Source organism: Gekko japonicus, unplaced genomic scaffold (genome assembly GCF_001447785.1).
Source record: "Gekko japonicus isolate JY-2015 unplaced genomic scaffold, Gekko_japonicus_V1.1 scaffold2812, whole genome shotgun sequence".
Taxonomy (NCBI): domain Eukaryota; kingdom Metazoa; phylum Chordata; class Lepidosauria; order Squamata; family Gekkonidae; genus Gekko; species Gekko japonicus.
Genome location: NW_015168129.1, coordinates 185,943 through 212,692, shown reverse-complemented (window position 1 = coordinate 212,692; position 26,750 = coordinate 185,943). Strand labels below are relative to the sequence as shown.

General features: G+C 53.8%; 1 protein-coding gene across 1 annotated transcript in view; it reads left to right on the top strand.

The window, feature by feature from the left end:
• The window catches only part of SLC2A6 (solute carrier family 2 (facilitated glucose transporter), member 6), a gene marked incomplete at its 5' end in the record, with an annotated part of 26,883 nt that extends 5,034 nt beyond the window's left edge, over positions 1–21,849 (top strand). The window contains 7 exons of the mRNA XM_015414908.1: positions 2,781–2,880; positions 9,847–10,058; positions 12,902–13,054; positions 15,683–15,791; positions 16,245–16,418; positions 18,913–19,058; positions 20,773–21,849. Of these exons, the coding sequence (XP_015270394.1) occupies positions 2,781–2,880; positions 9,847–10,058; positions 12,902–13,054; positions 15,683–15,791; positions 16,245–16,418; positions 18,913–19,058; positions 20,773–20,946 (1,068 nt within the window). The remainder of the gene's footprint in view (positions 1–2,780; positions 2,881–9,846; positions 10,059–12,901; positions 13,055–15,682; positions 15,792–16,244; positions 16,419–18,912; positions 19,059–20,772) is intronic.
• Between the last annotated feature and the right edge of the window lie 4,901 nt (positions 21,850–26,750).

Sequence of the window (26,750 nt, the reverse complement as noted above, 5' to 3'; positions counted from 1 at the left end):
AGGAAGTTGCTTAAATGTTATCAACCAGCCCAAACTACTTATTTATTAAAATACTTATATCCCACTTTTCACTGTGACTCAAGGCAGCTTACAAATCATACTGAAAAGCATAATAGGGGTTTGCAAAAAAAAAAAAAAGTTTTTTCCCAGCTCCATTATAACCTATGGGGCCATTATAGTCAACGGACCCCATAGGCTATAATGGAGAATTGACCCAGGTGTATTGGGGCTCTGGGGGGCTGTTTTTTGAGGTAGAAGCACCAGATTTGCAGCATAACTGCTGGTGCCTCTCTTTAACCCCTCCCCCCAAATTTCAAAAAGATTAGACTGTGGGGTCCAATTCTACGGGCCCCAGAAGGAGGTGCCCCCATTCTCCATTGTTTCCAATGGAAGAGGAAAATGTCTTCTCAGTTTACTTGTGAGCTGAAGCTATACTCCCTGAGCTACCACCTAAAATTTTGTGTGCCAGTGCCCCCAACACAGCTTAGAGGGAACTCTGATCCCAAGGCTTTTATCTGAGTCAGCAAGGGTCAGCTGAACTCCATCGAAAGTGGGGAGGGCAATGTCTTTCAAGGCCCCCGCCTTCCCAACTAGCATTATCCCTGTCTTTTCAGGGTTGAGTATCAATTTGTTCAGTTTTGGCCAGTTGACCACTGCAGGCAGGCAGCAATTCAGGACCTCTGCCACATCACCAGGAGATTTGGATAAGGATGTTAAAGTAAACAGAATACTGATTTTTAAAAATTGCCTCTACTTTTCAAAACGTAGTTTTCAAGGTGATCCATAAAAATGCATTAGGCCATCTATATGGGAAGGTAACAGCATTCCGTGCGCCTTGGTGTTTAGTCATGCCGGCCACATGACCACGGACAGCGCTGGCTCTTCGGCTTTGAAACGGAGATGAGCACCGCAACCCTAGAGTCGGATTCGACTGGCTTTCGAGCAAGGGAACCTTTACCTTTTTATATCTAATTCTCAAGTTGCCCCCTGGTGTGCGGATACTTAAATCCGCACATCGGGGGGGACCTGGGGGGGAGGGAGAGGTTTGTGCGCACGTGCAGCAAGACAGATTACCTCTACTAGTATTAAGGCCAAATGGTCATTATGGCTAGATGCTTCTGCTGACCCAGAAGGAACTTTACAGACAGCACCTTTAATTGGTTTACATACCTTATATATTTACCATTAAGTAGTTGAAGGATCTTTAAAACTGGCCTGAACTCCATTTATTTTTATTTTTAATTATTTGAATGATAAACTCAAAATGAGCAAATAACTTGTAATGGCAATCCTTGATTCACCACAGACTCAATGATCATTTTGTAATTGTTTCCTTCATAATTTACTAAGAACTGCATTGTATTTTATTTCAATTTTTGATAAACAGTTTATTTGTTTAAAAAAAATGTATGAGGCCCTTCTGGGCGGTTTAGCGGCGAGAGGAGCGGCGCAACGGTGTCTTGCAACGATGGCGGTGGATCTTGGTGCATGGGGCGGCCCGCTAAGCCTCACTGAGGTGGATGAGAAGCCGGCCAAGCCTCTGCGGGTCCGCTATGGGGGAGTGGAGATCGACGAGCTGGGCAAAGCGCTCACTCCCACCCAGGTAATAGGAGCAAAGGCGTTCCAGTGCGCGCGCGGCCTTTCTTTTTTTGCAAAAAAACCCCCCGCGCCCGGGCCTTGTTGTCCCCCCCCCGCGTGCTCTGCATGGAGCTCCCCCGCTTCTCCCCCCCCACACGATTTTCGCGGGTCCCCTTTCTTGTTGGAACTGAACATCGTGAAGACAAACGCAGCCACAAAATGAAGCCGCCTGGTGCCCCAAAGTCCCCCTGGAGAGAACAGTCTTTATAATAATTATAAGTGCCATCAAGTTGCAACTGACTCATGGACCCCTCAGTCTTTTACCTGCTTCCTAAGAGCTCAGGTGTGTCTCCTTCAGTTCCTCTCCTTCCGTATCCATAACATGCAACTTGCCGGCTCATGCAGCCTCAGGAAGGAAGAGAGGGTTTAATCCTTCAGCCTCCTGCCTGGTTTCACTCTATACAAAACTGGATGCTCTAGTTTGTTGATAGTGTTTTAAAGGGAAAGAAGTATATTTTTAAATGCAGTGGGTTTTTTTCTCCTTTCATGTGTTAATGACAAAGTTGGGGGCCTGGTTTCCAATAGGAAAAAGGAGTGGAAGTCACAGTCGAGGACCCCCCCCCTTTCTTTGACCTCTTGCCCAGGGGCACATGGGAGGCTGCATAAGCCTACCTGGCTGCCTTCCCCAGATGGAAACTTGATCTCAAAAACGAGAACCCCCCTGCAGAACCAAGCGAGGCAGGGGGAGCCTGGTGGGATTTAGCAAACTGGGGGTGGGGTAAAGCTGATGGTTGCCGACTCCAGGCTGGGAAATCCCTAGAAATTTGGGGTGGTGCCTAGGGAGGGTAGAGTTTGAGGAGGAGAAGGAGCTGTGTGGGGTTGAGATGCCCCAGAGTTTGCCTTCCTATGCTGCCATTTCCCCCCCAAGGGAACTGACAGAGATCAGTTGTAATTCCGGGAGAAAACCAGGTCCTACCTGGAGGTCAGCAAAGCTAGCAGAGCCTGAAGACATCTGGCAAGTTGGGGAGAAGCCAGATGGCCGTAGGGCTCTTGGGGAGCTGGCCTTTCCTAGCTTGGCAGACTCAGGGGCAATGTGTGTGTGCTAGTCAGGCAGCTGAAATACCGCCCGGCCAGCCAGCATCATAGCAAAGCCTCTTGGTGTCTCCCCAAGCACACTCCTCACCTTCCTTCTGTGCTTCCAGGTCTACATTTCTGAGATCTCTCATCCTGGGGTCCGAGGAGCTCTGGGTTCCTGCCCGCAGGTCATGGCCGTCTTGGGTGCCCTCGTCCTCTACGCTTTAGGCAAGTATGGTGTGCAAATCTCCGCAGGTGGGACAAAGACCGGCAGGCAGGGGGCTCCCCTCTTTATGCGCCCGCTCTGCCGGCGCCTCTCCCCATAAGCCTACCTGGCTGCCTTCCCCAGATGGAAACTTGATCTCAAAAACGAGAACCCCCCTGCAGAACCAAGCGAGGCAGGGGGAGCCTGGTGGGATTTAGCTTCAGTTCCTCTCCTTCCGTATCCATAACATGCAACTTGCCGGCTCATGCAGCCTCAGGAAGGAAGAGAGGGTTTAATCCTTCAGCCTCCTGCCTGGTTTCACTCTATACAAAACTGGATGCTCTAGTTTGTTGATAGTGTTTTAAAGGGAAAGAAGTATATTTTTAAATGCAGTGGGTTTTTTTCTCCTTTCATGTGTTAATGACAAAGTTGGGGGCCTGGTTTCCAATAGGAAAAAGGAGTGGAAGTCACAAAGTCGAGGGACCCCCCCCCTTTCTTTGGCCTCTTGCCCAGGGGCACATGGGAGGCTGCACAAGCCTACCTGGCTGCCTTCCCCAGATGGCAGGAGAGGGGCAGTATTCATCCAGACTGTTTGAACCCTTGGAAGGAAGTTACCCTTTGGAAACTTTTGATCTCAAAAACAAGAGCCCCCCTGCAGAACCAAGCGATGAGGCCGAGGCAGGGGGAGCCTGGTGGGATTTAGCAAACTGGGGGTGGGGTAAAGCTGATGGTTGCCGACTCCAGGCTGGGAAATCCCTAGAAATTTGGGGTGGTGCCTAGGGAGGGTAGAGTTTGAGGAGGGGAAGGAGCTGTGTGGGGTTGAGATGCCCCAGTTTGCCTTCCTATGCTGCCATTTCCCCCCCAAGGGAACTGACAGAGATCAGTTGTAATTCGGGGAGAAAACCAGGTCCTACCTGGAGGTCAGCAAAGCTAGCAGAGCCTGAAGACATCTGGCAAGTTGGGGAGAAGCCAGATGGCCGTAGGGCTCTTGGGGAGCTGGCCTTTCCTAGCTTGGCAGACTCAGGGGCAATGTGTGTGTGCTAGTCAGGCAGCTGAAATACCGCCCGGCCAGCCAGCATCATAGCAAAGCCTCTTGGTGTCTCCCCAAGCACACTCCTCACCTTCCTTCTGTGCTTCCAGGTCTACATTTCTGAGATCTCTCATCCTGGGGTCCGAGGAGCTCTGGGTTCCTGCCCGCAGGTCATGGCCGTCTTGGGTGCCCTCGTCCTCTACGCTTTAGGCAAGTATGGTGTGCAAATCTCCGCAGGTGGGACAAAGACCGGCAGGCAGGGGGCTCCCCTCTTTATGCGCCCGCTCTGCCGGCGCCTCTCCCCGCCGGCCATGGGTAAGGAGAAGTCGCTGGAGAGGGGCCAGGCGGGCGGGACACGGAGGGGAGCCTCGGGGATCTCCAGATCGGCGCTGGCTTTTGGCGGGGGAGGCAAACTTTGGCGCCCCCATCCAGGGCCTCCCGCTCTAGGCGAGTGCCTAGTTGGCCTAGCGGGGGAGCTGGCCCTGCCGGCAGGCCTCATTCTGGGTGGCTGGCAGGTCTTGAGGTTCCCCAGTTGAGGTGCAGCAGTCTTTGAGAGGTCCTTCTCTTTCTCAAATGAGCAAAGGGGAGTAAGCCACCCCCCCCCGCAAACTGGGGGTGGGGTAAAGCTGATGGTTGCCGACTCCAGGCTGGGAAATCCCTAGAAATTTGGGGTGGTGCCTAGGGAGGGTAGAGTTTGAGGAGGAGAAGGAGCTGTGTGGGGTTGAGATGCCCCAGCCTCTGTTCCTTTCCAGGTTCTTGTCAGCTGGTTGGACAGGTGAGACCAGCCCAGTCCCTCTTGAGACTGATCCTTCTCCGCCTGATTCGCTGTGCTGTTGTCTGGTTTGGGGGAAGGCCGGGCACTTGATCTGGTCCTGTAAAAGTCCCTCCTGTTAACCTCTTTGGGCAAACAGCAACCAGAGCACACAAATAAACCTCCATTGACTGGGCTGTGCTGCAAACTGAGCAGATCTGTGCAAGGAACACTGGAAGTTGACATGTAGCGTGCCAGCCCCACATCCTTTGACCTGAAATTTAAGTTCAAAACTCAGCGTTTCCAACCATGTTGTCTTTGCCACTAAAAACAGCACCTGTGTGCCAGACTATATGTCATGGTGTCCATGGGTTGGATCACCATCATTTGAAAGAAGAATTTGCCCATTTAATGAAGGATTCAGCATTTCAGAATCAGGCAATCTAGTCCCCCCACCACCACTACCTTTTCAGGTGCCAAAAAAGCCCCTCCCCCATGGCTGTTTCGGCACTTGAAACAGTGCCCAGGTGGGGAAACGAGGTTGCCTGGTCCTGCCGTGCCACATGTGGGTCTCACACAATTTTTAAATGGCCAAATCCTTCTCTAAAATGGTGTCGCCGTCCATGAGTCGGACCCGTGGAAGCAGTAACATCTGGTGCAGCCCTGTGTGTGCCGCTGTGCTTGCTGTCTGCTCGCACTCAAATGTGTCATTAAGGAAACATGTGGCATGGTATCACAGCATGTGTGTTACTGCTACGCCCCAGCCCAGCCCAGCAGCCAGTAATGTGGATCGGGGCAGGGAGAGCGCACGAGGCCATCAGGGCACAGGCCGCCCAGAATCAGCTGTGGCCCTGGTGCAAGTGGCCACTTCCTGGGTTTCTCCGTCTGGACAGCATACTTGGGGGGGGGGGATGATGGCAGTGGTGAAGAATCCAAGCAGGTGAGGAACACAGCCATGCCACACACTTCTGTAAGAGGAGGGTGATCTGGGCACAAAGCTGATTTGGGCAGTGGGCAAACATCAACAGACGTGATAACAAGCTGGGTTCATATTTCCTGGTGAAGCAAGGGGGCTGGTTTTCAGTTGGACCAGGCGTGCTGTCAGATGTAACGCCAGGCACCAGAAGTGGCCCGCAGCCAGGATCTTGTGGCTTGTGGGACAAAAGAATTTCTGGTGGGGCTGGTAGGGCTGTCATTATATGCCATACTAAGGGGGGTGGGATTCAAAGGAATCCTTTAAGTGCTTCTGATAAGAAGCAGGGGTTGGCACACGCCCCTCTCCCTCCCCTCCTGCAAGATTTAAAGGGCCACGTGCTCCCTGCCGATCAGCTGAAGGACCTTTTAAGTCATGCAGGAGGGGAGGGAGAGGGGCTTATGCCAACCCCTGCTTCTTATCAGAAGCACTTAAAGGATTCCTTTGAATGCTTTTGGGAAGAAGGGGGGTCTTTAAGGAAGGGGGCAGAGCCCCCCAATAGCCCCACCACAACTACGGGCCAGCGCCAGAGATACAAACTCTCTAGAGGACAGCAGCCGGTAAGCTGAGTTGGTGCCCCCTAGGCTGGGAGATACAGAGGAAGACCCACATGGGCTGACTGGAGAACCAGTGGGGTGGCGTTGGGCAGATGCCCCCACCAGTGCTGTATGGCTGGGCCCCAGGGTAAAACCATGAAGTGGCTGGGTGTTGTGTGAACTTTCCCCCACCCCCCGGCCACTAAGCCACCGTGAAAGGGGACTGGGAAGATGCTGAACTAACCCCCTCACCTGTGGGACCCCGGCCAAGCAAAGCCCGATAAGCAGGAGGTGCCCGTGCAGCAGCAGTTGCTTCTGGCCAAGGCCACCAAGCGATCCATGGCGGGGTGATGCTGGGGATTCAAGTCAGAGGTCGTTGGCAAGCCGTGCCACTCCAAATGTGTAGCAGAGGCCTCCGCCCCCCCAGCGACCAGTACGGGTGGAAATCACTGGCATTGCCCCCTCCCCAAGGCAGCAGCCACCTCTGACGGAAGTCCACTGGGGGAGGGAGGCCTGGCTGCCCAATTGCGTGCTCAGTGGCAGGACTAGGCCACCAATGCGTGGAAGAAACTGCCAAAGAACACTCCCTCCTGGGCCACGGCACAGCTGACACATGGGGGGGGGACAACGAATACGACAGTGGCCCTGGCCACAAGCAGCCCCTGGCAGAGGATCCGGTGTCCTGCACCATGTGCAAACACCGATCCCTGTGCCCATCTGGGACGGCATCCCCAGAGCTGCAGGTTGAGCGGAGAGGCATGCGACCTTGCCGTGGGTCCCTGAGGCTGCATGAATGTGGCTGTGGCCGCTCCCACCTTAGCAGTTAGGCTGCCACTTAAGGGAAGGCATTCTGCTTGACTCCTGCAGATGAGGTTGTTCCACCATGCTGAAGCGGAGCTCTGAATGGCTCCGCCCACTCCCCCCCCCAGCAGCCTCCCATTCCCTCCATCATACCAGTTGCTCGTGGGCCAGATAAGAGCCCTGGAGGGGCCAGTTCCGGCCCCCGGGCCTTATGTTTGACACCCCTGCATGATACTGTGGCCCTGAGTCCACCATGGGGACATCTTAGAGCCTTTTAAAAAACTTTTAGATTCACCACAGCAGTGTTCCCTCTAAGCTGAGTTCGTGTGAGCCAGCTCACAGTTTTTTAGCCTCCGGCTCACACATTTTTGTCTTCGCTCAGGAAAGGAGGGCTCCAGAGCAAACTAATTTATGCAGTAGCCAAATTGCTCACAACTTTAATGCCAGTAGCTCACAAAGTGGGATTTTTGCTCACAAGTCCCCACAGCTTAGAGGGAGCATTGCACCACAGTGCCCCAGTCCTGCTGGGGACTACAGTGTGGGGGGGGTGAGGGGTCCTTTCCCCACCATGCTGTGTTTTGGCTCTTTAAAATGGTGTGGGGGAGGGGGAGACAGGAGCCTCTCATCTTTCCACACCAGGGTCCCCGGAAGGATTTGAAAAGTAAGGATGCAGCCTCTAAATGGCACTCCATCCCCTTGGTGGACTTGGGGATGCTGCACTGTGTAGCTCAGAAAGCCAGTCTTGGTGGACGTGGCCCCTGGCATAAATCTGACTTACAAACCATGTACCAGAACAAGGCAGAAGTCCCGTGGCACCTTCAAGACTAACAATATTCATTCTAACATGAGCTTTGTGAATCAGACAGAGCTCATGGTTAATATAGCGAGTTTTGCCCAGTCATAGAAGTGTGATCGGTAAAGGTAGAGGTTCCCTTGCTCGAAAGCCAGTCGAATCCGACTCTAGGGTTGCGGTACTCATCTCCGTTTCAAAGCCGAAGAGCCAGCGCTGTCCAAAGACGTTTCCATGGTCATGTGGCCGGCATGACTAAACACCAAGGCGCACAGAACGCTGTTACCTTCCCACCGAAGTGGTACCTATTTATCTACTTGCAATTTCTTGCTTTCGAACTGCTAGGTTGGCAGGAGCTGGAACTAGAGACGGGAGCTCACTCCGTCATGCGGCACCCTGGGTCTCGAACTGCTGAACTACCGACCTTCCACAGCCTGCAGTTCAGCCTCTTAACCACTTGAGCCACCGCAGCTCCTAGGATATACTTCTTGGGAGACTTATTTATTGCACTCAGTATCACACTTCTATGGAGCTGTGGTAGCTCAAGTGGTTAAGACGCTGAACTGCAGGCTGTGGAAGGTCGGTAGTTCAGCAGTTCGAGACCCGGGTTGCCGCAGGATGGAGTGAGCTCCCGCCTCTAGTTCCAGCTCTGGCCAACCTAGCAGTTCGAAAGCAAGAAATTGCAAGTAGATAAATAGGGTTCACTTTGGTGGGAAGGTAACAGCGTTCCGTGCGCCTTGGTGTTTTGCCATGCCGGTCACATGACCACGGAAACGTCTTCGGACAGCGCTGGCTCTTTGGCTTTGAAACAGAGATGAGCACCGCAACCCTTGAGTCGGATTCGACTGGCTTTCGAGCAAGGGAACCTTTACCTTTACTTTAAGAAATATATTGCAAAAAAAAAAGGTGAGCTTCCATTTATTCAAGTAGATCCAGTCCACAGTCCAGTTGAAAGGAGAGGAAGGCGAAGCCTTATTGAAAGAGGACTTTCCCTGTCACCCATGGCCAGCTTGTCTGGCATCGTGTGTGTGGGAGTAGGAGGGCATTGCATCTAGGGGAGAGGCCTGTGGCCCTCTCCATGGAAGGCCATGTGCAGCAAGCGAGAGGACAACGCGCGAGAGAGGAGGAGGGCTCAGAGGGCAGCTCCCAGATTCAGACCAAGAGAGGCGTCCCGTCCATGGAGAGAACACCCGCACACCCTTAGAGTAATGTAGTGCCCCCTAGCTGCCCAGGCATGCTGAGTTGCTTACTCCAACACTCACCTTTGTTCATTTTAATGCGGCTGCCCCTCTGGAATTTATGTTCCAGAGGCCCCTTAGAGAAAATGATCTGAAGGGGAATTTTCTCCTCTTGTATCAAGGTTCCATCTCCCTCCTAAACCCTGCTGGCCACGTCTTTTAAAGTGAGCACTTCTTTGCCGTCGCTCTTGTAAAGAGGACTGACTAGATCCTCCTCTTCTTCAGGGTTCTGCCTAACAGGCAGAGATGCACCTGTAAGGACTCCAGCTGGCACAGTTCACACAGACGGGGGGTTGAGCACCCCCCACCCTGGAACCAACTCGTTTTTTGGGGGGGTCTTGCCCGGACCTCCACTTTGTAAACAGTAACAGTAAAGCAAATTCAGGCTAGGATGTCTCTGAGCGTGTGCGGGATGCTTCCTGTAATCAGCTCCTGGGATACAGAAAGAGAGAGAGGATGTCCTGGCTCAAAGATATAAGGTTGCCAACTCTGGGTTGGGAAATTCCTGGAGATCTGGCTGGTGGAGCCTAGGGAGGGCGGGGTCTGGGGGGAGGGGCCTCAGTGGGGATGCAGTGCCGGAGCGCCCACCCTCCAGAGCAGCCATCGTCTCCAGGGGAACCGATCTCTTTCATCTGGAGTTCAGTCATTGTTCCGGGAGATCTCCAGGCCACACCTGGAGGTTGCCAGCCCTAACATGGAGTGTTTGCCCCCCCACCCCCACAGCCCTTTTTGTAACAACCAAAACTCTCCTGTTCTTCTCAAGCATTTCTGAAAGAGCAACCAGTGCACGTAAAGGAGGCAGAGCGGACCGTGGGATCCTCCTGGGTTCCCCGCGTGTGACCTCTTGCCATTCTGCCCCTCTCAATCCAGGCCTCGTCCTCGACTGGCGTTGGCTGGCCGTGGCCGGGGAGGTGCCGGTCCTGCTCATGGTCGTCTTGCTGTGCTTCATGCCAGAGTCGCCGCGTTTCCTGATCTCCAAGGGGAAGGAGGAGGAGGCCCTGAGCGCCCTGACTTGGCTGCGGGGCCAGGACGCCAATTACTGGTGGGAGTACGAACAGATCAAGGACAGCGTGAAGGAGCAGGTGGGCCATGCCAGGGCTGGTGGGGAACGGCAGGGATGCGCCCAGGAAATCCCACTGGTAGTGGCCGCCAAAGGGCAGTCTGAAGCAGCGTTTCCCAAGCAGATTAAAACTGGAGGCACAAAGTGTCATTTTTAGAATGCGTAAAATTGACCTGCCTCCCCTCAGAAGCACCCGTCCCCCATGTTTAGGAACCGGGAGGTAACTTTGGGGATGAACGCTGGGGCTGGTCTGAGGACGACCCTGTCGTTGTAGAATGTACATAAATCTGTGTGTACCGACAAAGCTTTCAGCTCCAAACCTACGCGCGCGTTCCTCTTGGCGCCGCAACCACCTGGGGGCCTCCCAGGACTGCCGGCGCCGGATCCATTGTCATTCGAGGCCCGCAGCTCTCGAATATGTTTTAGGGCTGGAAGGTAAGTACCTTCTCCCATTGCCCTTTAGGTCTCCGCTGCTTCTTCTGACCTTCCGGTGTCTTCTGGGATCTTCGTGCTCTTCAGTTCAGAGCACAGCCAGCACGTCCTGCTCAGAAGGCAGGGCCGGTAAGACTGGGGATCAGAGGATGAGCCCCTCCCCTCTGGGATCAAAGTTTGCCGGCCCTGCCTACGGAAGGGGGAGGTGCTTTCCCCAGGAGTAAGGAGTCAAGGACTGCCCCACTCCTGGACCACCGGAGAAGCTCTGTATTCTTGGTACTTTGGGGGGGGGGAGAGTGGGAGGGCTTCTGGAGTTCTGGCCCCGCTGGTGGACCTCCTGATGGCACCTAGATTTTGGCCACTGTGTGACACAGAGTGTTGACTGAATGGGCCACTGGCCTGATCCAACATGGCTTCTCTTCTGCTTTTATAGCTGCAGTGGACTGTCTTTCGGGGAGAGGGTGTTTTGGGGTCCTAGAAGTGTTCAATTATTGAATTAATTGTCTGATTGCAGCACACTCACATACCCCAGCCCATAGTTTGAGAATGACTGGCTGAAAAAGGAGGAGGTCAGGCCCAAGGATAAGTTTGCTAACCCACCAGTGTTTTATCGGTCCCAGTAGGAAAAGCACGGTGTGTTAGAGCTGAGGCCTCAAAAGCCAGGATCTGTCCCTATGACCCCCCCCCCATTCCATCCTGGCTTCTCCTCTGGTGCCTTCAGATCCTGCCCGCTACTATATGCTAGACTCCCCCCCCCACATTCCTGAAATCAAAAGGGGGTGAGGTGGCCTACACACCTGCATGAGCATCAAGTGACGGCCTGTGTTGTGTTCCTGCCCAGGAATCAGGATCCCTGGGAGAGGCCCTCCTGACTGTCCCATTGGTCAAAGAAGCTCATTTGGGGGGTACACGAGGGAGGGCCTTTTCGGTGGCAGCCCCCACCATGACGGAACGACCTCCCCAAGAGAGGTGTGCCAGATGCCCTCAGTGCCAGTCTTCAGGAGGCAGTTAAAGACAGTTTTATTTAGGACTGCAGTTGGTTAAGTCCACTAGCAGTCAGGAGTGGTGTAATCTTAAGCTTTGGTTTTTATGTCTTTAACATATTTTATATTTTGTGTGTTTTTATCTGTGTTGTAAGCTGCCCTGAGCTTCGTAGTGGAAGAGAGGTGGCCAATGCATTGCAAAAATAAAATAAAACTGTGCAGTGGTTCGAGTGCTGGACTCAGGGCCGGCTCCAGCTTATTTTGCACCCTAGGTGAGGATCCCTTCTGGGGCCCCGTGCACCCACCAATTGTCAAAATAAATGCATTTTAGGAAGAATGAAAAACACAAATAATCAAGAAACTCCCGGAGTACAGGGCCGGGTGCAGTTTGGTGCGATCGCCTAGTTCGCCTAGTGAGTGAGCCGGCCCTGGCTGGACTTTGCTCTTGCTGACCCAGCTTGAAATCCCTGCTCTGCCATGGAAGGTCGCTGAGTGACTTTGGGCCCGTCATTTTCTCCAGACCTAACATACCTCACAGGGTTATCGTGAGGATAAAATGGAAGAGGGGAGGGTTAAGCGGAAAGTCCTTTTGGGCCCCCATTGGGGAGGAAGATGGGGTAGAAATAAATCAATAAACCCTGGCAAATCTGGCACCACCAAGGATGGTCGTCATTGTCATCCAGCATCTGTGTCGAAAGTCCACTCCATGCACGCTGACCCCCCCCCAAGACAAATTCTAGAAATGGTACAAAGTTTGACTCCAGGGGGCATCTTTTAAGACCAACCAAGTTTAATTCTGAATATAAGCTTATCCCCAGGGTTTGAAACAGATTTATTTATTTATTTATTTATTTAAATATGTGCTCCCTACTTTTCTCCCCCCAAAGGGCTTAAAGCATTGTCCTTCCCTGCCCCATTATATCCTTACAACAGCCGTGAGGTAGGTTAGGCCGAGACAGTGTGACTGGCCCTGGGTCACCCAGCGAGCTTCCATGGCAGAGTAAGAATTTGAACCTGGCTATCCCAGATCCTGGTTGGACACTGCAACCGCTGTGGCGTGCTTAAATCTGCAGCTAAGATCCATGCTTGGGCACCAGCCTTTCCCAGTAGAGCCTGCTCATGGCTCCGTCATTGACATGTGCAAATCGCGGGGCTCCAGCTTGGGAAATCCCTCAGCAGGCTATAATACCATAGAGTCCAGCCTACAAAGCAGCCATTTTCTCCTGTGGAGTTGATCTGTCTTCTGGAAATCAGCTGTAACGGCAGATCTTCAGACCCACAAGGAGGTTGGCAGCTGTAGCTGTTCCTAGAGTGGTCCATTCCCATCTAGGGTGCTGGGGGTGGGGGTGGAGGCCCCTTGCTGTGCACGAAAGGCTCTGCTGGGGCACATAATAGTGTGGCAGATGGATGAAAGGTCTTTCCCTCGTTCCTCCCTCTCCACATCTTCTAGAGCCAACCAGTCACTTGGGCGGAGCTCAAGACCCCTTACATCTACAAGCCAGTGGCCATCACCTTGCTGATGCGGTTCCTGCAGCAGCTCTGCGGCGTCACCCCCATCCTCGTGTACCTGCAGGTGATCTTTGACAGCACGGAGGTCATTCTGGTAAGCCCGTCCAGCTGTTGGGAGCCCCTCGGGGCCTGGCCTCAGACTCCTTCCACCCTAACTCCCACCCACCCCCATTGCCTCCCTGCCTGGGTGAGGGACTCACACAAGACACAATCTTTGAGGGTAGAAGCACCGGTCTGCCCTTTGAGGCAGCGGGAGTTTATTTTATGCACTCTGCTCTCAACGCAAGATGAGGCTGGGGTTGACACAATACGTGAAACAAAGGAGAACCAGATGCTCAGGCAGAATGCCTGGAATGTCTGCATAGCATAAGTACCAGTGATAACAAGCTGCTCCTGGCGCCTCAGATGCCTGCAGTGACAAGATGGGCAAAGGTCAGTGTAATGATTTCATGTTTAACTGTGTGTGTGTGTGGCTTTAAAAGTTTGGTTTGCATGGCTGTGATGATAATCTAGAGTGCTGGAATTAGGCAAGTGATATGATTGGTGAGTGACAGAGAGGGGGAGGAGTTTTGGAATGGATGCTGTGTGGAGGATTTGAATGTCTATCAAGGGGGTCAGTTAGAGATATGACAGTTGATGAAGTCAGTTAAGCTATGTATGAGAGAGAAGGAGACTTATCCCTGTGTGGGTTGTTAAGTTCTATGTCTTAGAGTTGAATTAGACAGTTGATAAGTTAAGAGCATTCTGAAGTCTGAAGGAGGGACAGTCTTGTGTGTTATGAAAAGTTGAAGTATAAAGAAACAGTAACCGTATATGGCCTGAAGGGAAAAGGGTTACAAAGTTACATGCCCAGATCCCTGTCAGTAAGAGAGAAAAGAGTGTGATACACCAAGCATTCATTCAATATTTAAGCCTTCCTGGTTACAATGAGTTAATCTTTTATTTGTGAATTACTTCAATAAATCCTCTTTTATTCAAATATACCCACTCTGAAAGAAATACTTCCCAGGACCACATAGTACATCGAACGCCTTAAACACTCGACATACCTACCCAGAAATAGAGAAAGCATAAAGGTTTGGAAATCCTTTTAAAATTTCCTGGTGGCAGCCAGAATACCCAGTAGAATAAAATATAAAGAACACTTTTAAAGTAAAACCAGACCTCCCCAGTTAAGGGGTCGTCACAGTCAGAATTAGTGATCAGCCACTGATCTACCTTATGTTAACAGAGGCAGGATGTAGTGGGATCAAGATTGGTGTGCCATATCGTTAATCCTCCCTACACCTGGGGGCTTCCAGCAGCCCTGCTGCCAGCTGAGCCCGGCGGCTGCTCTGATGCTGGCCGTGTCACGGGGGCGGCCTCCTGCTGTGGCTGCTGCACCTCAACTCTGAGCTGAGCAGCCTGTGCTGCTGCCGCCGCCGCCGCCAGATCAGTGGCCACAGTCCTCACCTCACTGCCGGCCACACGTGGTCTTTCAGGGCTGTGACCCACCTGAAGCTCCACTGGGAAGACAGAGGGCCTCTTCCCCTGCCGTCCTCAGTGTCTTCCTGGAAAATTCTCCCCCCCCCCCCCCCCCTTTTCTTGCCCCCCCCTAAAACCCACCTTTCCAGTAAGCCCCTTTCCTCTCCCCCCCCAGCTGAAACGAAACCAAAGAGCGGGCGGCACACCTCAACACTCCAAAGGACAAAAATGGTCACAGTAGAGCCCCATTCCCCCCAATCACCCCACCTGATCTGGGGAAGTCTGTGTGTGCACAAAACCTCATGCCGTGATCACAACTTTGTTGGTCTTCAAGGCGCTGCTGGACAGACTGTGTTCTGCTGCTCACCCCGCCTGTTAAAGATTGAAAGGTGCAGCTGTCAGCTGGGAGAGTCAAAGGGCTGGGCTGGTGTCTCCTGGATTTTTGACAGCTGGGGTGCAGCATTTTTCAGTACCTGGAAGTACCTGTCTGTTTTCTGCATCTGCTCCCAGCTCCCCACTCCTCCTTGCGTGCATTCCAGGGCCAGACAGTGGGACCCACACCTTCTAGACGGGTGGTGGTGGTGGTGTCTTATTTATAGCAGGATCTCTAGGTGTGTCCTTGCAGTGATGTTTATGACCATATATTGGCTGAGAGCGGGGTGTGTGTGTGTGTTGTCACTGGGGTGGAGGGCCTGCCCCTGCTGGTGAGGGATGCATCCTTTCTCGAGGTGTCCTTGCAGCGTACTCATCTGCCCTGGGGCCTTCAGCAGGGCAAGTCCCCATCAGTGAGTGCCGCGGATGAGGCCCACTTTCCTTTGCTTCCTAAACTGGAGAGATCTCCCCAATTCCACATAACACAGAGAGGGTCTCTGAGGAGGGGGGAGCATGCGGTGGCCTTTTGCAGTCTAGAACACGAGAGGCACCATTAGGAGCCAGAAGACCCGCTTGTGGCCGGAGTGCTCGGGGTGCGCAGCGAGACACAGGGCGGTCCCAGTCAAGATACGCACCAAGATCTGCCCATATCACATTCGACAAGGACAGCATGACAAGAGAAAAGTTCAAGGGTTGGGCTTCAGATGGGCTGTGGCGGAGGAGTTGCCCCAGGGGCTTGTGTCTCAACCTGCACCGTTGTCAAAGCCCACGACTATTACCAAAGGCCGGACACGTCTCCATATCCTTCAGCTCTTCATAAAGGCCCCCCCCCTCCGGTAGAAAAGGAAGGGCCTGCTCTGTTTTGCATCTCCTTTGCTCTTCACAGGCGTCACAGTACGATGCTGTTATTGTGGGGGCCGTGCGGTTGGTGTCGGTCATCTTTGCTGCGTCTTTCATGGATAGAGCTGGGAGAAAGATCCTCCTCTACGCCTCAGGTGCCGGCACTGCCCATTCACACGTAGCCATTTGTGAAGTCAAGATCAGTTTCTGATCATCTTTTAGGGCGCACTGGCATACCGATGGGGGTTTGCCAGCCACCAGGTGGGGCCTGGAGACCTCCCGGAATTACAGCCGATCTCCAGGCAACAGAGATCAGTCTCCCCTGGAGAAAAGGGCTGCTTTGGAGGGTGGAGTCTCTGTGGCATGATAGCCTGCTGTGGTCCCTCCCCTCCCCAAATCCCATCCTCCCCAAGTTCCACTCCCAAATCTCCAGGAATCTCCCAACCTGGCATTGGTGACCCTAATACTGAGCCAACTTTAGGTTTGGGGGGACCTGGGCAAAAGGGTTGCCAGTGGGCCTAGAGGTTGTGGGAGGGGGAGGGCTGGGAGAGCAACTCTTGGTTCACAGGAGAAGCCATAAACATCCCTGCTGTTTCTTCCCCCTCTAGCTTTCATCATGCTCGCCTCCAACCTGACCCTGGGGTTCTACATCCACTACGTCCCTCTGCATCCTACCAACGCCTCTGCGACAGCTGGCAACAGCAGCAACCCAAGCCCTGTCCCCCCCACAGCAAACGGCCTCACCGTCCTTCCTTTGATCGCCACCATGTCCTTCATTGTAGGTACGTAGCTGAGGGTCTGTTCCGAAGGTCAGGATTTAGGGACGTGGGAAGCAGCCCCACACCATTTAGGGAAGTGGAGGGAAAATACTTCGCTCCGGCCTTTCAGTTGCCTCGTTGCAGGTGGTGGAAGATGCCCAGATATGGAAGACTGGAGATCACCTGGCCGATGACACCTTCCCAAAGCCAGGTGATGCAGGAGCTCAGAGAGAGCCAGTCCCCAATCCCCAGTGTATCTGCACGATGCAAGGCCCATCATATTTGGGAGCTGCCTGGCCCACAGTGCCAAGATTTGGTGGGAAGACAAGTCTGACGAATGTCCCTCCACAGATGACGTTGCTTTGCCAGGCCTTGAAGATGGCATTGCAGATGTTCCAATGGTAGACCAGGTGCACCGCATAGGAGCAGTGTTCCCTCTGAGTTACTGTGAGCTAGCTCACAGTTTTTTAGCCTCCAGCGCACACATTTTTGTCTTAGCTCAGCAAGGATGGCTCCAGAGCAAACTAATTTATGCAGTTTCCAAATTGCTCGCTCACAACTTTAATGCCAGCAGCTCACAAAGTAGAATTTTTGCTCACAAGACTCCACAGCTTAGAAGGAGCATTGCATGGGAGTTGATGCACACTTTAGACCTAAATTCTTGTATATACATTCAGCCACTCAGCCAGACTTTTACCAGGGATGTGCAGTGACAAACACTTTTCAACTGTACTGAAATATCTGCTTGGACTCCGAGACCCAAGCCTGGGGCCCCCCTGGGTTATCGCTCCACATCCCTTGAGCAGCACTCCAGACTGTGGGTCCTCAGGGTTAAACTACATATGAATAAAGCGGACCTTAGACTATATAAAGGTTTGTTAAAGGATTAGAATACATCTCCATACACAGAATGCCCTCTCCACAGCTCAGCAACAAATAAAGAAGCCAGCTGTTCTAGTACATTGCATTACCTGAGTATCAGATGACAAACCTTCTTACAGCATAAATCCAGGCAGTAGCATAAGTGCATTCTATACATTGCATCTCATCATGATGAAGCATAACTTATCAGTGCATACTGGCAAGGCATGACCATAAAGTTAGCATGATTCCCCTCCTGCCTATACCCTTGTTATAGCTTTTGCCCTCTCACATGAGGGGGTCTCTTGGCTCTAATCAGGAATCCCCCTTGATAGACGTTTCCAGAAGATGTTACTCTCTGCTCCTAATTCCCCCCCTCCCATCTGGTTATACAACTGAGCGCAGGTTCTCACCATTAATGAATTACCACAGTCTTGAGTCCAGCCATGAAAGAGACAAGGAAGGTAGCTGCAGGAAGTCCCAAATCATGAACCCCTGCAGGCTGGACTAGGCCTTCTAATAGTCACATTCACCGTTGAAGGAAATTAGGTTGCTTTGCCTCACAACTCCCAATTTGTTTCCACTGCAATTGAACTTTAACCCATAAAGCTCTACATGACCTAGACCCATCCAGAGCATCTCTCAAAGGCCACCTGCTCCCACAGGAGCTTCCCTGTTCCCTTAAAATCTCCGTAGGCTTTTCTCCAGTGATTCCCCACCCACCCCCTTCAAAAGCAAGACATGACCAGGGAGAAAACCTTTCCCATGACAAAACCATAGCTGCTGGAAAACTCGGCCAGGGGAACCATATTTTGAAATTAGAAGTCATGTCACTATGATTCAGAGCCAGGAGTCCACCTTGGGCAGGTATGCGTGCTCCTTTGGCCAGCTGGACTCCTGGCAGAAACCCAAAATGAAGGCAAGCGACCATAAGAGTTGCCCCGTTAGCCTGCTGGGTCAAAACTGCCAAGAATCCGAGAGCACCTGAATGACGACCAGTTCGTTCAGGCATCAACTGCTGTGGGCAAGACCCAACTTGGATAAGTGCCATGGACTTGAGGACTGCCGGGTGGCCGTTGGTTGGCCTTCCGTGTTTCCAGGAGGATAACGAATCCAACTTGGAGCTCTTGAAAGCAGACAGAGATCCAGAGGTGATTCTTTTCTCCCACTCAGTGCTGCTTTTAGGAGCCCTCTGCCCTAACTTCCAGAGCGCGGTGGCCTGTGTGGGCCTGCTGCAGGCTGGGGAGGGGTTGGGGGTGGAGATGCCTCCCTACAAGTTGGGAAGCCGTTTGAATGGAAGGCTCCGGGAACTCATCCATCCCCGTGGTGGCCACTCAACACCCTCCCAGGAACCCTCCTCCAAAGTTAGCCGTTCAGGTGACTGACCCCCCAAATTGCGGTCTTTTATGTGTTTTAATCATTGTTGTAATTACATTGGAAGCCACCTTGAGGTCTGCAAGGTAGAAGAGGGGCCAACAAATGTTTTAAACAATACGAAGCCGGACAGCTTAGTGGGGCAAAGAGGAGCCCCGCCATCTGGGAGAGCGAGATGCCGTGGAAGATCAGGCCAGGGGGGGATGAATTGAGGGAATCTGCCGGCAGGCCCTCCCTGCTGGCCTCTTCCCGAACTGACGGGGGCTTTCTTTGCTTCCTCTAGGTTACGCCATGGGTTGGGGCCCCATCACCTGGCTGCTGATGGGCGAGGTTCTCCCCCTGAAGGCACGAGGGGTGGTGTCCGGCCTGTGCGTGCTCGTCAGCTGGTTGACAGCCTTTGCCCTGACAAAAGCCTTTCTGCCAGTTAAGGTAAGGGCGGCACCACAGGTGTGAACTCCGCCAGCGGCCTTGGCCTTCCCCCCCACCCCCCGGAAGTTGTTGCTCTGTGAGGGCCCAGGGATGGGGGGGGGATCTGCATCAGGCCAAAGGGTGGTCTGGGAATTGTGTGTCCCAAGACCAGGTGGGCGTGATTCCAAGTTGAGGCCGCTTTCCTTACCTCCCGTGAGGAAACCTATAATGGCCTCCATGCAGCTTAAGGGCCGCGCGGGAAGTGACGGGGGCCAAGGTCCAGGCCACGGCTGTCAATACCACTCTAGAGGATCGGGCCCTCGCAACAGTTTTGAAATGACTGGACCTTTCTCTAAAATGAAGCAGGCAGCCAGAGGTGGGACCCGTGGCCATGGTCACCACTACTCGCTTGGCCCTTGAGAGAGAGTTTGAAGCGGAGGGGCCTGAGCTTCCTGCTGGTGGGGCAAACCCAACATGGCCGCTACAAGCTGGCAACGCGGCAGACTCCTCTGTCTGCAGCAACAAAGGCCCAGGCCACCTTCTGCGCAGAGAGGGGTTTTGGATACTGGGCCCACTCCTCTGCCTTGTGCTGTGGTGCCCCCCCCCGGCTGTGCTGTGGCAGAAACACGAACACTGCAGGCGACTTCTGGGTGGCCAGCACAGCTAAGGGCAGGGCAGGGCGACTGGCTGTGGAGGAGGAGGAGGAGACTCTCCCTCGCGGCCCAGAGAGGAGTGGGGCTGTGTGTGGAGGGGGAGGCAGGTGGGCCGTGAGCCCAGGGGCTGCGAGGGCTACAGGCTGAAGAGGCTTTGCTTCTTCGGCCAGACACAGGACGGCAAGGAGGCACTTCCCCGCTTGGCACGTTCTCTCCAGGGATCCCCAGCCCTTTTGAGGGCCTTTGGAATTCCGGCACGGTGTGGTGGGGGCAGCCACAGCTTCCCTTCGGTCACGCCCTGAAGATCCTTGTGCTGTGGTGGAAGCTGCTGCCAAAGCAACCTTTTTAAAAATCTGCACAGCCGATTAAAAGTCTAATGGCCAGTCGGAAGCCTTGCTGGGCTGAACCGAAGGCCCACCTGACCCCGCCCACTTCCTCGAAAGGCTCCGTGAGCGGCAGGAGCGGTTTTGGTGGGCGTCATGGCACCCACAGGCATCGCATTGGGGAACCCTGTTCTGCTGTCCCCCTTTGCTTGCTCTGCCAGCGGCCTCTCTGCCGAGACTCTAGCCCACGGAGGGTCCCACGCGCCTGCCACCTTTGGGCTCCACAGCCTCATTTGGCTGCAAGTGGGAAGCCCTGGGAATGAGCCAGACCACCAAGCGTCCTTCCTGGTCATCCCAGAGGGATTTCGAATTCATAGGCACATCTAAGGGCTGGTAGATACGGCACTCTGCAAGCCCCCTCACCCTCAGCACTGCCTGCCAGAAAGCCGAAGACCTCAACCACAGCTGCAAGCCCTCTCCCCAAACAACATGGGCGTATACGCTCCTCAAAACAAAGTCTGAGTCCAGACTGGGCACCTTTGAGACCAACAAAGTTTTGTTCTGGGTGTAAGCTCTACACAAAAGCCTGTACCCAGAATTAGACTTTGTTGGTCTCGAAGGTGCCCAGCCTGGACTCAGACCTTGTTCTGCTGCTCCAGACCAACACGGCTGCCCCCACCTGAAACCCTCCTCAGGTTTAACATCACTCTCCCTCCCTTCTTCTTGGTTGTCACTGGGGTCGTTTATTTCATTCCTCAGGATTCCTTTGGCCTGGAAGTGCCTTTCTTTTTCTTCAGCATCATTTGCGTGATGAACCTGATCTTCACCAAATGGTTGATTCCCGAAACCAAAGGCAGGTCTTTGGAGCGGATCGAATCATACTTCCGGACTGGGCGGAAGTCTTTTCTGGAATCCTTCCGGCGCCACAGATAAACCCACGAGAACTAATTCAAGATAGACGGGCAGGTGGGAGATTTTTGAGGCCAGCATGGGATGACCAAAGGTGATGACTGACCTCCAAGGGGAGAAGAGGGATCGCCAGTTTTTTGGGAAACTCATTTGCACTGGTTGACTTGCTTGTGGCCAAGAGCTAGTGTAGCAAGGGGATCTGCACTGGGAAGCAGGGAGCCCCCACGTGAATCCTACACTGGCCGTGAACTCACGAGGTGGTCTTTGGGAAGACACTTGTCCGCTCCACCGTGGCCCTCCTGCAGAAGAGGAACACCACCACCACCACCACCCTGTTGGGTCACCAGAGAGATTCCTGAGGGCGTTGCCAGAGACGCTCAGATCATTCTGAAGCCTTTGCAGTCATCACCCAAGCCCTCGTGGCTCCCAGCGGCCGAAATGGCCGAGAGGTCTTTGACAACCCCACAACTGTGAATCCAAGAGCCTTGGAGGCTCCGTGACCGGCGGCTCTGCTGCCCCCAAAGGGCCCTCTCTGCCGATCCCAACAGGTGCTTGTTTGCTTACCACAGAGAAATCTGTCCTCCTGGACAGTCAGTATGGGAAGAGGAGGCAGCGGAGGGGCAACTCAGAGCAAAACTGGGTGAGAGCTTAACAGATCCATGATCTAACAGATCCCACATCTTTTGTTAAAAAAAGAAATAGCCACAAGGGTATTGGTGGCGGGGGTGTCCAGCTGGTTCACTGGAGCACTTTAAACACTCTGTTTGCAGAACTGGATAGATTTGACTAGCTAAAAGCAACATTTTGGATCAGTCACCTTTTATGGCACCTTTTATGGCACATATAACAAAGAAGTTAGTGAAGCGGCCCTTGAGTATTTAGATTTCTTTCTCCCTCCCCAATAAATCAAACTTTGGTTCTGAAAGATGTAAAGACAAAATGCAGTGGTTTCTGGTGCAAATCAGGATGACGGTGAGAGAGAAAAAGGAAACTGGGAACCAGAGACTGGGATCAGTTCCTGCCCACATTTCAGGCTGGGCAGTGACTGGGGCTGGTTGAAAAAGTTGGCAAGGGTCACATCCACCTGTCAAGAAGCCACATTTGCCCAGTTCAGTAGGCCCCAACATGGGCAGCCTCAAGGTTCAGTTATTAGTGGCATATTAGGGGAGAGGCAGGGGACACGCAGAATGTCTACGAATGTTTGGGGGCTTTATTCCATTAAAGACACACCAAAGAGTAGAAGACTGAGCAAGAATGCCGGTCTCTAGGGATGGTCACGGACCAAACGATGGGCCTGATTTTGTCATGGACCAGGGGCAGGTCTGTGGTCCGTTTGTCCAGTCCGTGTTTTAGCATCTTCAGCAGACTGTCCGTGGACCGTATTCATATTTTAGGCGGTCCAAGTCTAAGTGGTCCATGGGCCAGGCAACCTGGTGCCAAGGAATCGTTTGTCAAGGCAACCAGCCCTTCAGCAGCCCTGAAACAGCGACACTGGTTCTCCAAAGCTTGACAGGCAGCTCTGGCTGCCAATACGGGAGCTCTCATTCTGGTCTATGGGAGCAGACTGCATATATACCCTCAGCGTGACGCTGGTTTCACTTTGCGGTAGGCAGTGGCAGGATTAGGATCCAGAGAGAAGATTATTAGTGGCAGAGGAAAGGAGTGAACTGTGGGGTTGGGGAGGAGTGTCTGTGGGCTCTGAGCCACACCACCTGTCCTCCTGCCAGGGCAGCAGGGCAAAGCGACTTATTCGAGACAGAGAGTGAGACTCGGAAGGGAGTGGACGGCGGGGTGAGGGAGGAGTGTCTGTGGGCTCTGGGATTTGAGTGACCACCTGTCCTTCTGCTTGGCTGAGGACCCACTCCACCTGAGCGGGCTGTTTAGGCCCCTGTCCCCGGCTGGGGCGGGGTTGTGTGTAGTCTCTGGGCTCTGAGCCACACCACCTGTCCTGCTGCTCCTGTCGGGGCCTGGGGCTCAGGGAGCGTCTCCATGCCAGCTGCGTGGGAGGTTTTGGCACCTGTTCCCATTGGGGGCGCTGTTGGGCTCTGAGCCCCGGCACCTGTCCATGTCAGGGCAGCAAGGCAAAGCGACTGGGGCTGAGGACCCATCGACTCCGGCCCAGTTGTGGCCAGAGAGCACACAGTACACCTTTCTGTGCGGTGAGGGTGAAGGTGGGGGCCCCTTGGGAGAAACCCAGCCTGCAGGGGCCCAGCTGTTCTGAGGTGGCAACAGGGGCCTCGGAGGGACAGCCCTCTTTCCCCGGTGTGGGGATGGGGATGGAGACAGAGGAGCTCTGAGTGCTGCCAAAAGAAGATCAGCTCGTGAAATGGGAGGAGGAGGAGGAGGAATCTCACCCAGCTCCTTCACATCCTGAGCTGCTCCTGCCTCTAGTCCAACCCCCCCCCCCAGGTCTGGCACCAGAACGCGGCAGCTGAGTCCCCCACCTGCTCCACTGTTGGGTGCCCGTTTCAAGGGGGGAACTCCGGCGGCACTTCCAAGCTCTCCAGAGCGACCCCTGTGCAGCAGAGCGCTGGGACGGCCAGGCCCAGGTGCGGAGGGGCCTGCATCCACACCACTTCTCCTCTGTCCTTCGCAGGCACCTGCAGAGGCACCACCCACATTGGTTGCCTTCAGAGCCACGCGTGGCGGAGGTGGCACCCAGCAGGGCAAAGAAGAGGCCTGCTCAGCAGGGAGAGGGGGGGGAGTCCACCGCAAGGCACAGGACGCACACCGAGGGTGCTGTGGGTGGGAGGGGACCCTGTAGGCAGCCCGCCCGCCCGCCCTTTGGGAGGTCATTCCCACGGGGTGGGGGCTCTCCCGAGCAAGAGGGCTAGGAGGAAGGCCCAGGAGGCAATCACTCGTGTCCCTGGATGGGGACCCTTCGGTAAACCCCTCCTCAGGGCCTGTCTGTCGGTCTCAGGGCCTTGTGCCCGGGTGAGGCACAAGGTCTGATGTGCATCTGCACCCCCCGCAATGGGAAATTTTAACTCCCGCTCCTCACGAGGCGTGTCTCCCCATGAATCTGCGTTTCAAGCCTCCCCAAGACCTCAGTGGACCTCAGGGTCATCAGGGGCCGCGTCCCTCTCCAGAGGACCTGCCTGTCAGACTCACAGCAAACAATGAAATACACTCTTGCAGGAAGGTTTTATTTTATTGAAGCCATGAAGTACTTGGAACAGATTCTCTGTTCAGAATAACACAAGGTGCTTGAGACAGGTATAATAAAGCGAGTTTAAAATAACGTGGGCCAATAGATACGGTTCCCGTGCCCGCCCTGAGGACTCATCGCGCTCCCAAACCCTGAGAAAGCAACGGTTGTAGCTGATCAAACAATTATTCTATTCTCACACTACTGTTCATTATAGACTAAGCAAAAAGCCTCCAAACGCGAACCACCTGTAGCCTTGGCAGATAAGGTTCCTTCAAAGCACTGCTAGCGTACATGGAAAGGAATGCAGTTGAAGACGAGCGCAGGAGGGTGAGGGGGGGGACATGCGCACCAGAGTCTAAGCCAGTCCAGGGAAGGAGAGGGGTGGGGATGGACACATCTCATATGCATGGAAAAGACATATTGGCAGCGTGCTGACACTGCCCCCCCCTTTGGGATGTTGAGTCCTCCCCAGTCCACCAGTGTCCTCCTAGAGCCAAGCAGAAGGTCTCACAGGTCATCGGGTGCAGGGTCCCTCCCCGGAGGGCCTGTGCCCCCCTCAGTGGGATTTTTAATACCCACCGGGAATGAGCACTTCCAGGCCCCCCCCCCCGGCCACCTCTCCCTTCTCCCCCATTGGCCTCATGCAGCACTCACCTAATGGGCTGACGTCTACCTCATAGCGCAACACCTGGAGACCAAGAAGCCCTGTGAGGAAAGGCCGAGGGACTTCTTGGGAATGTTCAGTCTGGAGGAGGTTGAGGGCGGACACAATTGCTCCCTCCAAGTATTGGAAGGGCCGTCACTTAGAGGAGGGCAGGGAGCTGTTCCTGTTCGTAGCAAAGGAGAGGACTCGCAAGAATGGGTTTAAATTAAGGGTGGGAAGGTGCTGGCTGGATATCAGGAAAAACGTTGACGGTAAGAGTTGTGCAACAGTGGAATCAGCTGCCCAGGGGGAGGAGGAGGAGGAGACTGAATTTATACTACCCGAAGGAGTCTCAGTGCAGTTTATAATCCCTTTCACTCCCCCTCCCCACAACTGACATCCTGTAAGGCTGAGAGAACTCTCTCGAGAACTGCCCTTGAGAGAACAGCTCTGAAAAAACTTACGACTGACCCAAGGGAGGTGGTGATCTCCCTCTCACTGGCAGTCTTCAAGCAGGAGCTAGACAAACCCTTGTCAGGGATGCTCTGGGCGGATCCTGCACTGAGCAGGGGGGCTGGACTAGATGGCGTCTTTGGCCCCTTCCGACTCTGTGGTTCTATGACCTACCTCATGAACCCAGATCTACCTCATAGCACAACATCTACCTCGTAGCACAACACACCCACCTCGTGAACCAAGACCTTCCTCTCGGTACAACTACCACCTCATGGAACAACAGCCAACTATCCAAGCCTCTACCCATATGAGCGAGCTGCACCCAATGTGATGCCCGCCTACATGAGCAGTGTCCCCACCGCCCAGGCCACAGGAGAAGGGTCAGCTGTGATTTATTTCCACAGAGCACTTTCCTGGGGGCAACTGCTTTCGGGGGCTGCTACTCGCCCCCCCAGTCAATCCTCACCAAACTTGGAGGGCAGCTAGAGGGGCGCCCCAGGGAGGTCCCCAGCAAGTTTGACACCTCAAGCTTACCAGGGGAACGTTTGACACAATCCTGAACCTCTGGCTGTGATTTCCCCACAGAGCACTTTCCTAGGGGCACCTCCTGGGGGAGGGCGTACCTCAGCCCCCCGAAATCCAATTTTCACCAACTTGGAGGTAGAAGAGAAGCTGGAGACTTGCTTCAAGTTTGGCATCTCTAGCCCAGCCCGGGGGGGGGGGGGCGTTCTAGCATGTCCCAAAGTCACAAACCTCATAAGGCACAAGCCGGTTTATCAAATTGAAAAGCTTGTGAAAATTCATAGTCCATGAAACCCATGAATCTATATGAACCTGCAGGTTTTTTTGTCTGTGCCCATCCCTATTTGTCCCCCATTTCAAACCACCTTCTCCCCTGCTTTTCCATCTTTTGTGGAAAGAGGGATATACTGCACACAAAAATCAACAGGGGGCAACTTTGATCGGGAAAACGGTCATACACTTTCCTTGTCCTCCATGAATCAAACTGAATCATACCATGGGCCCTGTCACATGGCAAAGTTGCCGCGGGAGAGGCACATAAGGTGGGCGGATTATCCGGGCGTGATCATACCCCAACATCTGGGAAGTGGAGCGCATCAAAAGTTTCTCCTTTTCTGGCCTCTTCCCCGCCATGTTTCTTGGATTGTTTACTTTCGCAAACTTTTTGAAAGTCTCTGAATATTTATTATTTATTTATTTATTCCTTCGATTTATATACCGCTCACCCCCTAAGGGCTCTGAGCGGTTTACATCATACAATTCATACAGTTCCTAGCTAAGGGCCACATACATACAATGGAGGAAAGTGACTAACCTAACAGGCACCCTATAGCGAAGTCTTCTTGTTACAGTTTCTCTAGCGGGAGGTCTTTTCCAATCTGCGACGGCGTCTTCCCGGCGCAGGTCTTCCTTCGGTCGCTGCGATTCCGCGGGCTTGGGCCAAGGGCATGTCAGCGCGTGCTCCTGCTGCAGCCTCGGTCCAATAGGCTCCGGCCTGCTGTGTTGCCCCGCCTCCGCGCTCTGTCGGCCCAGCCTCCGCTTGCTCGCTCGACTCGC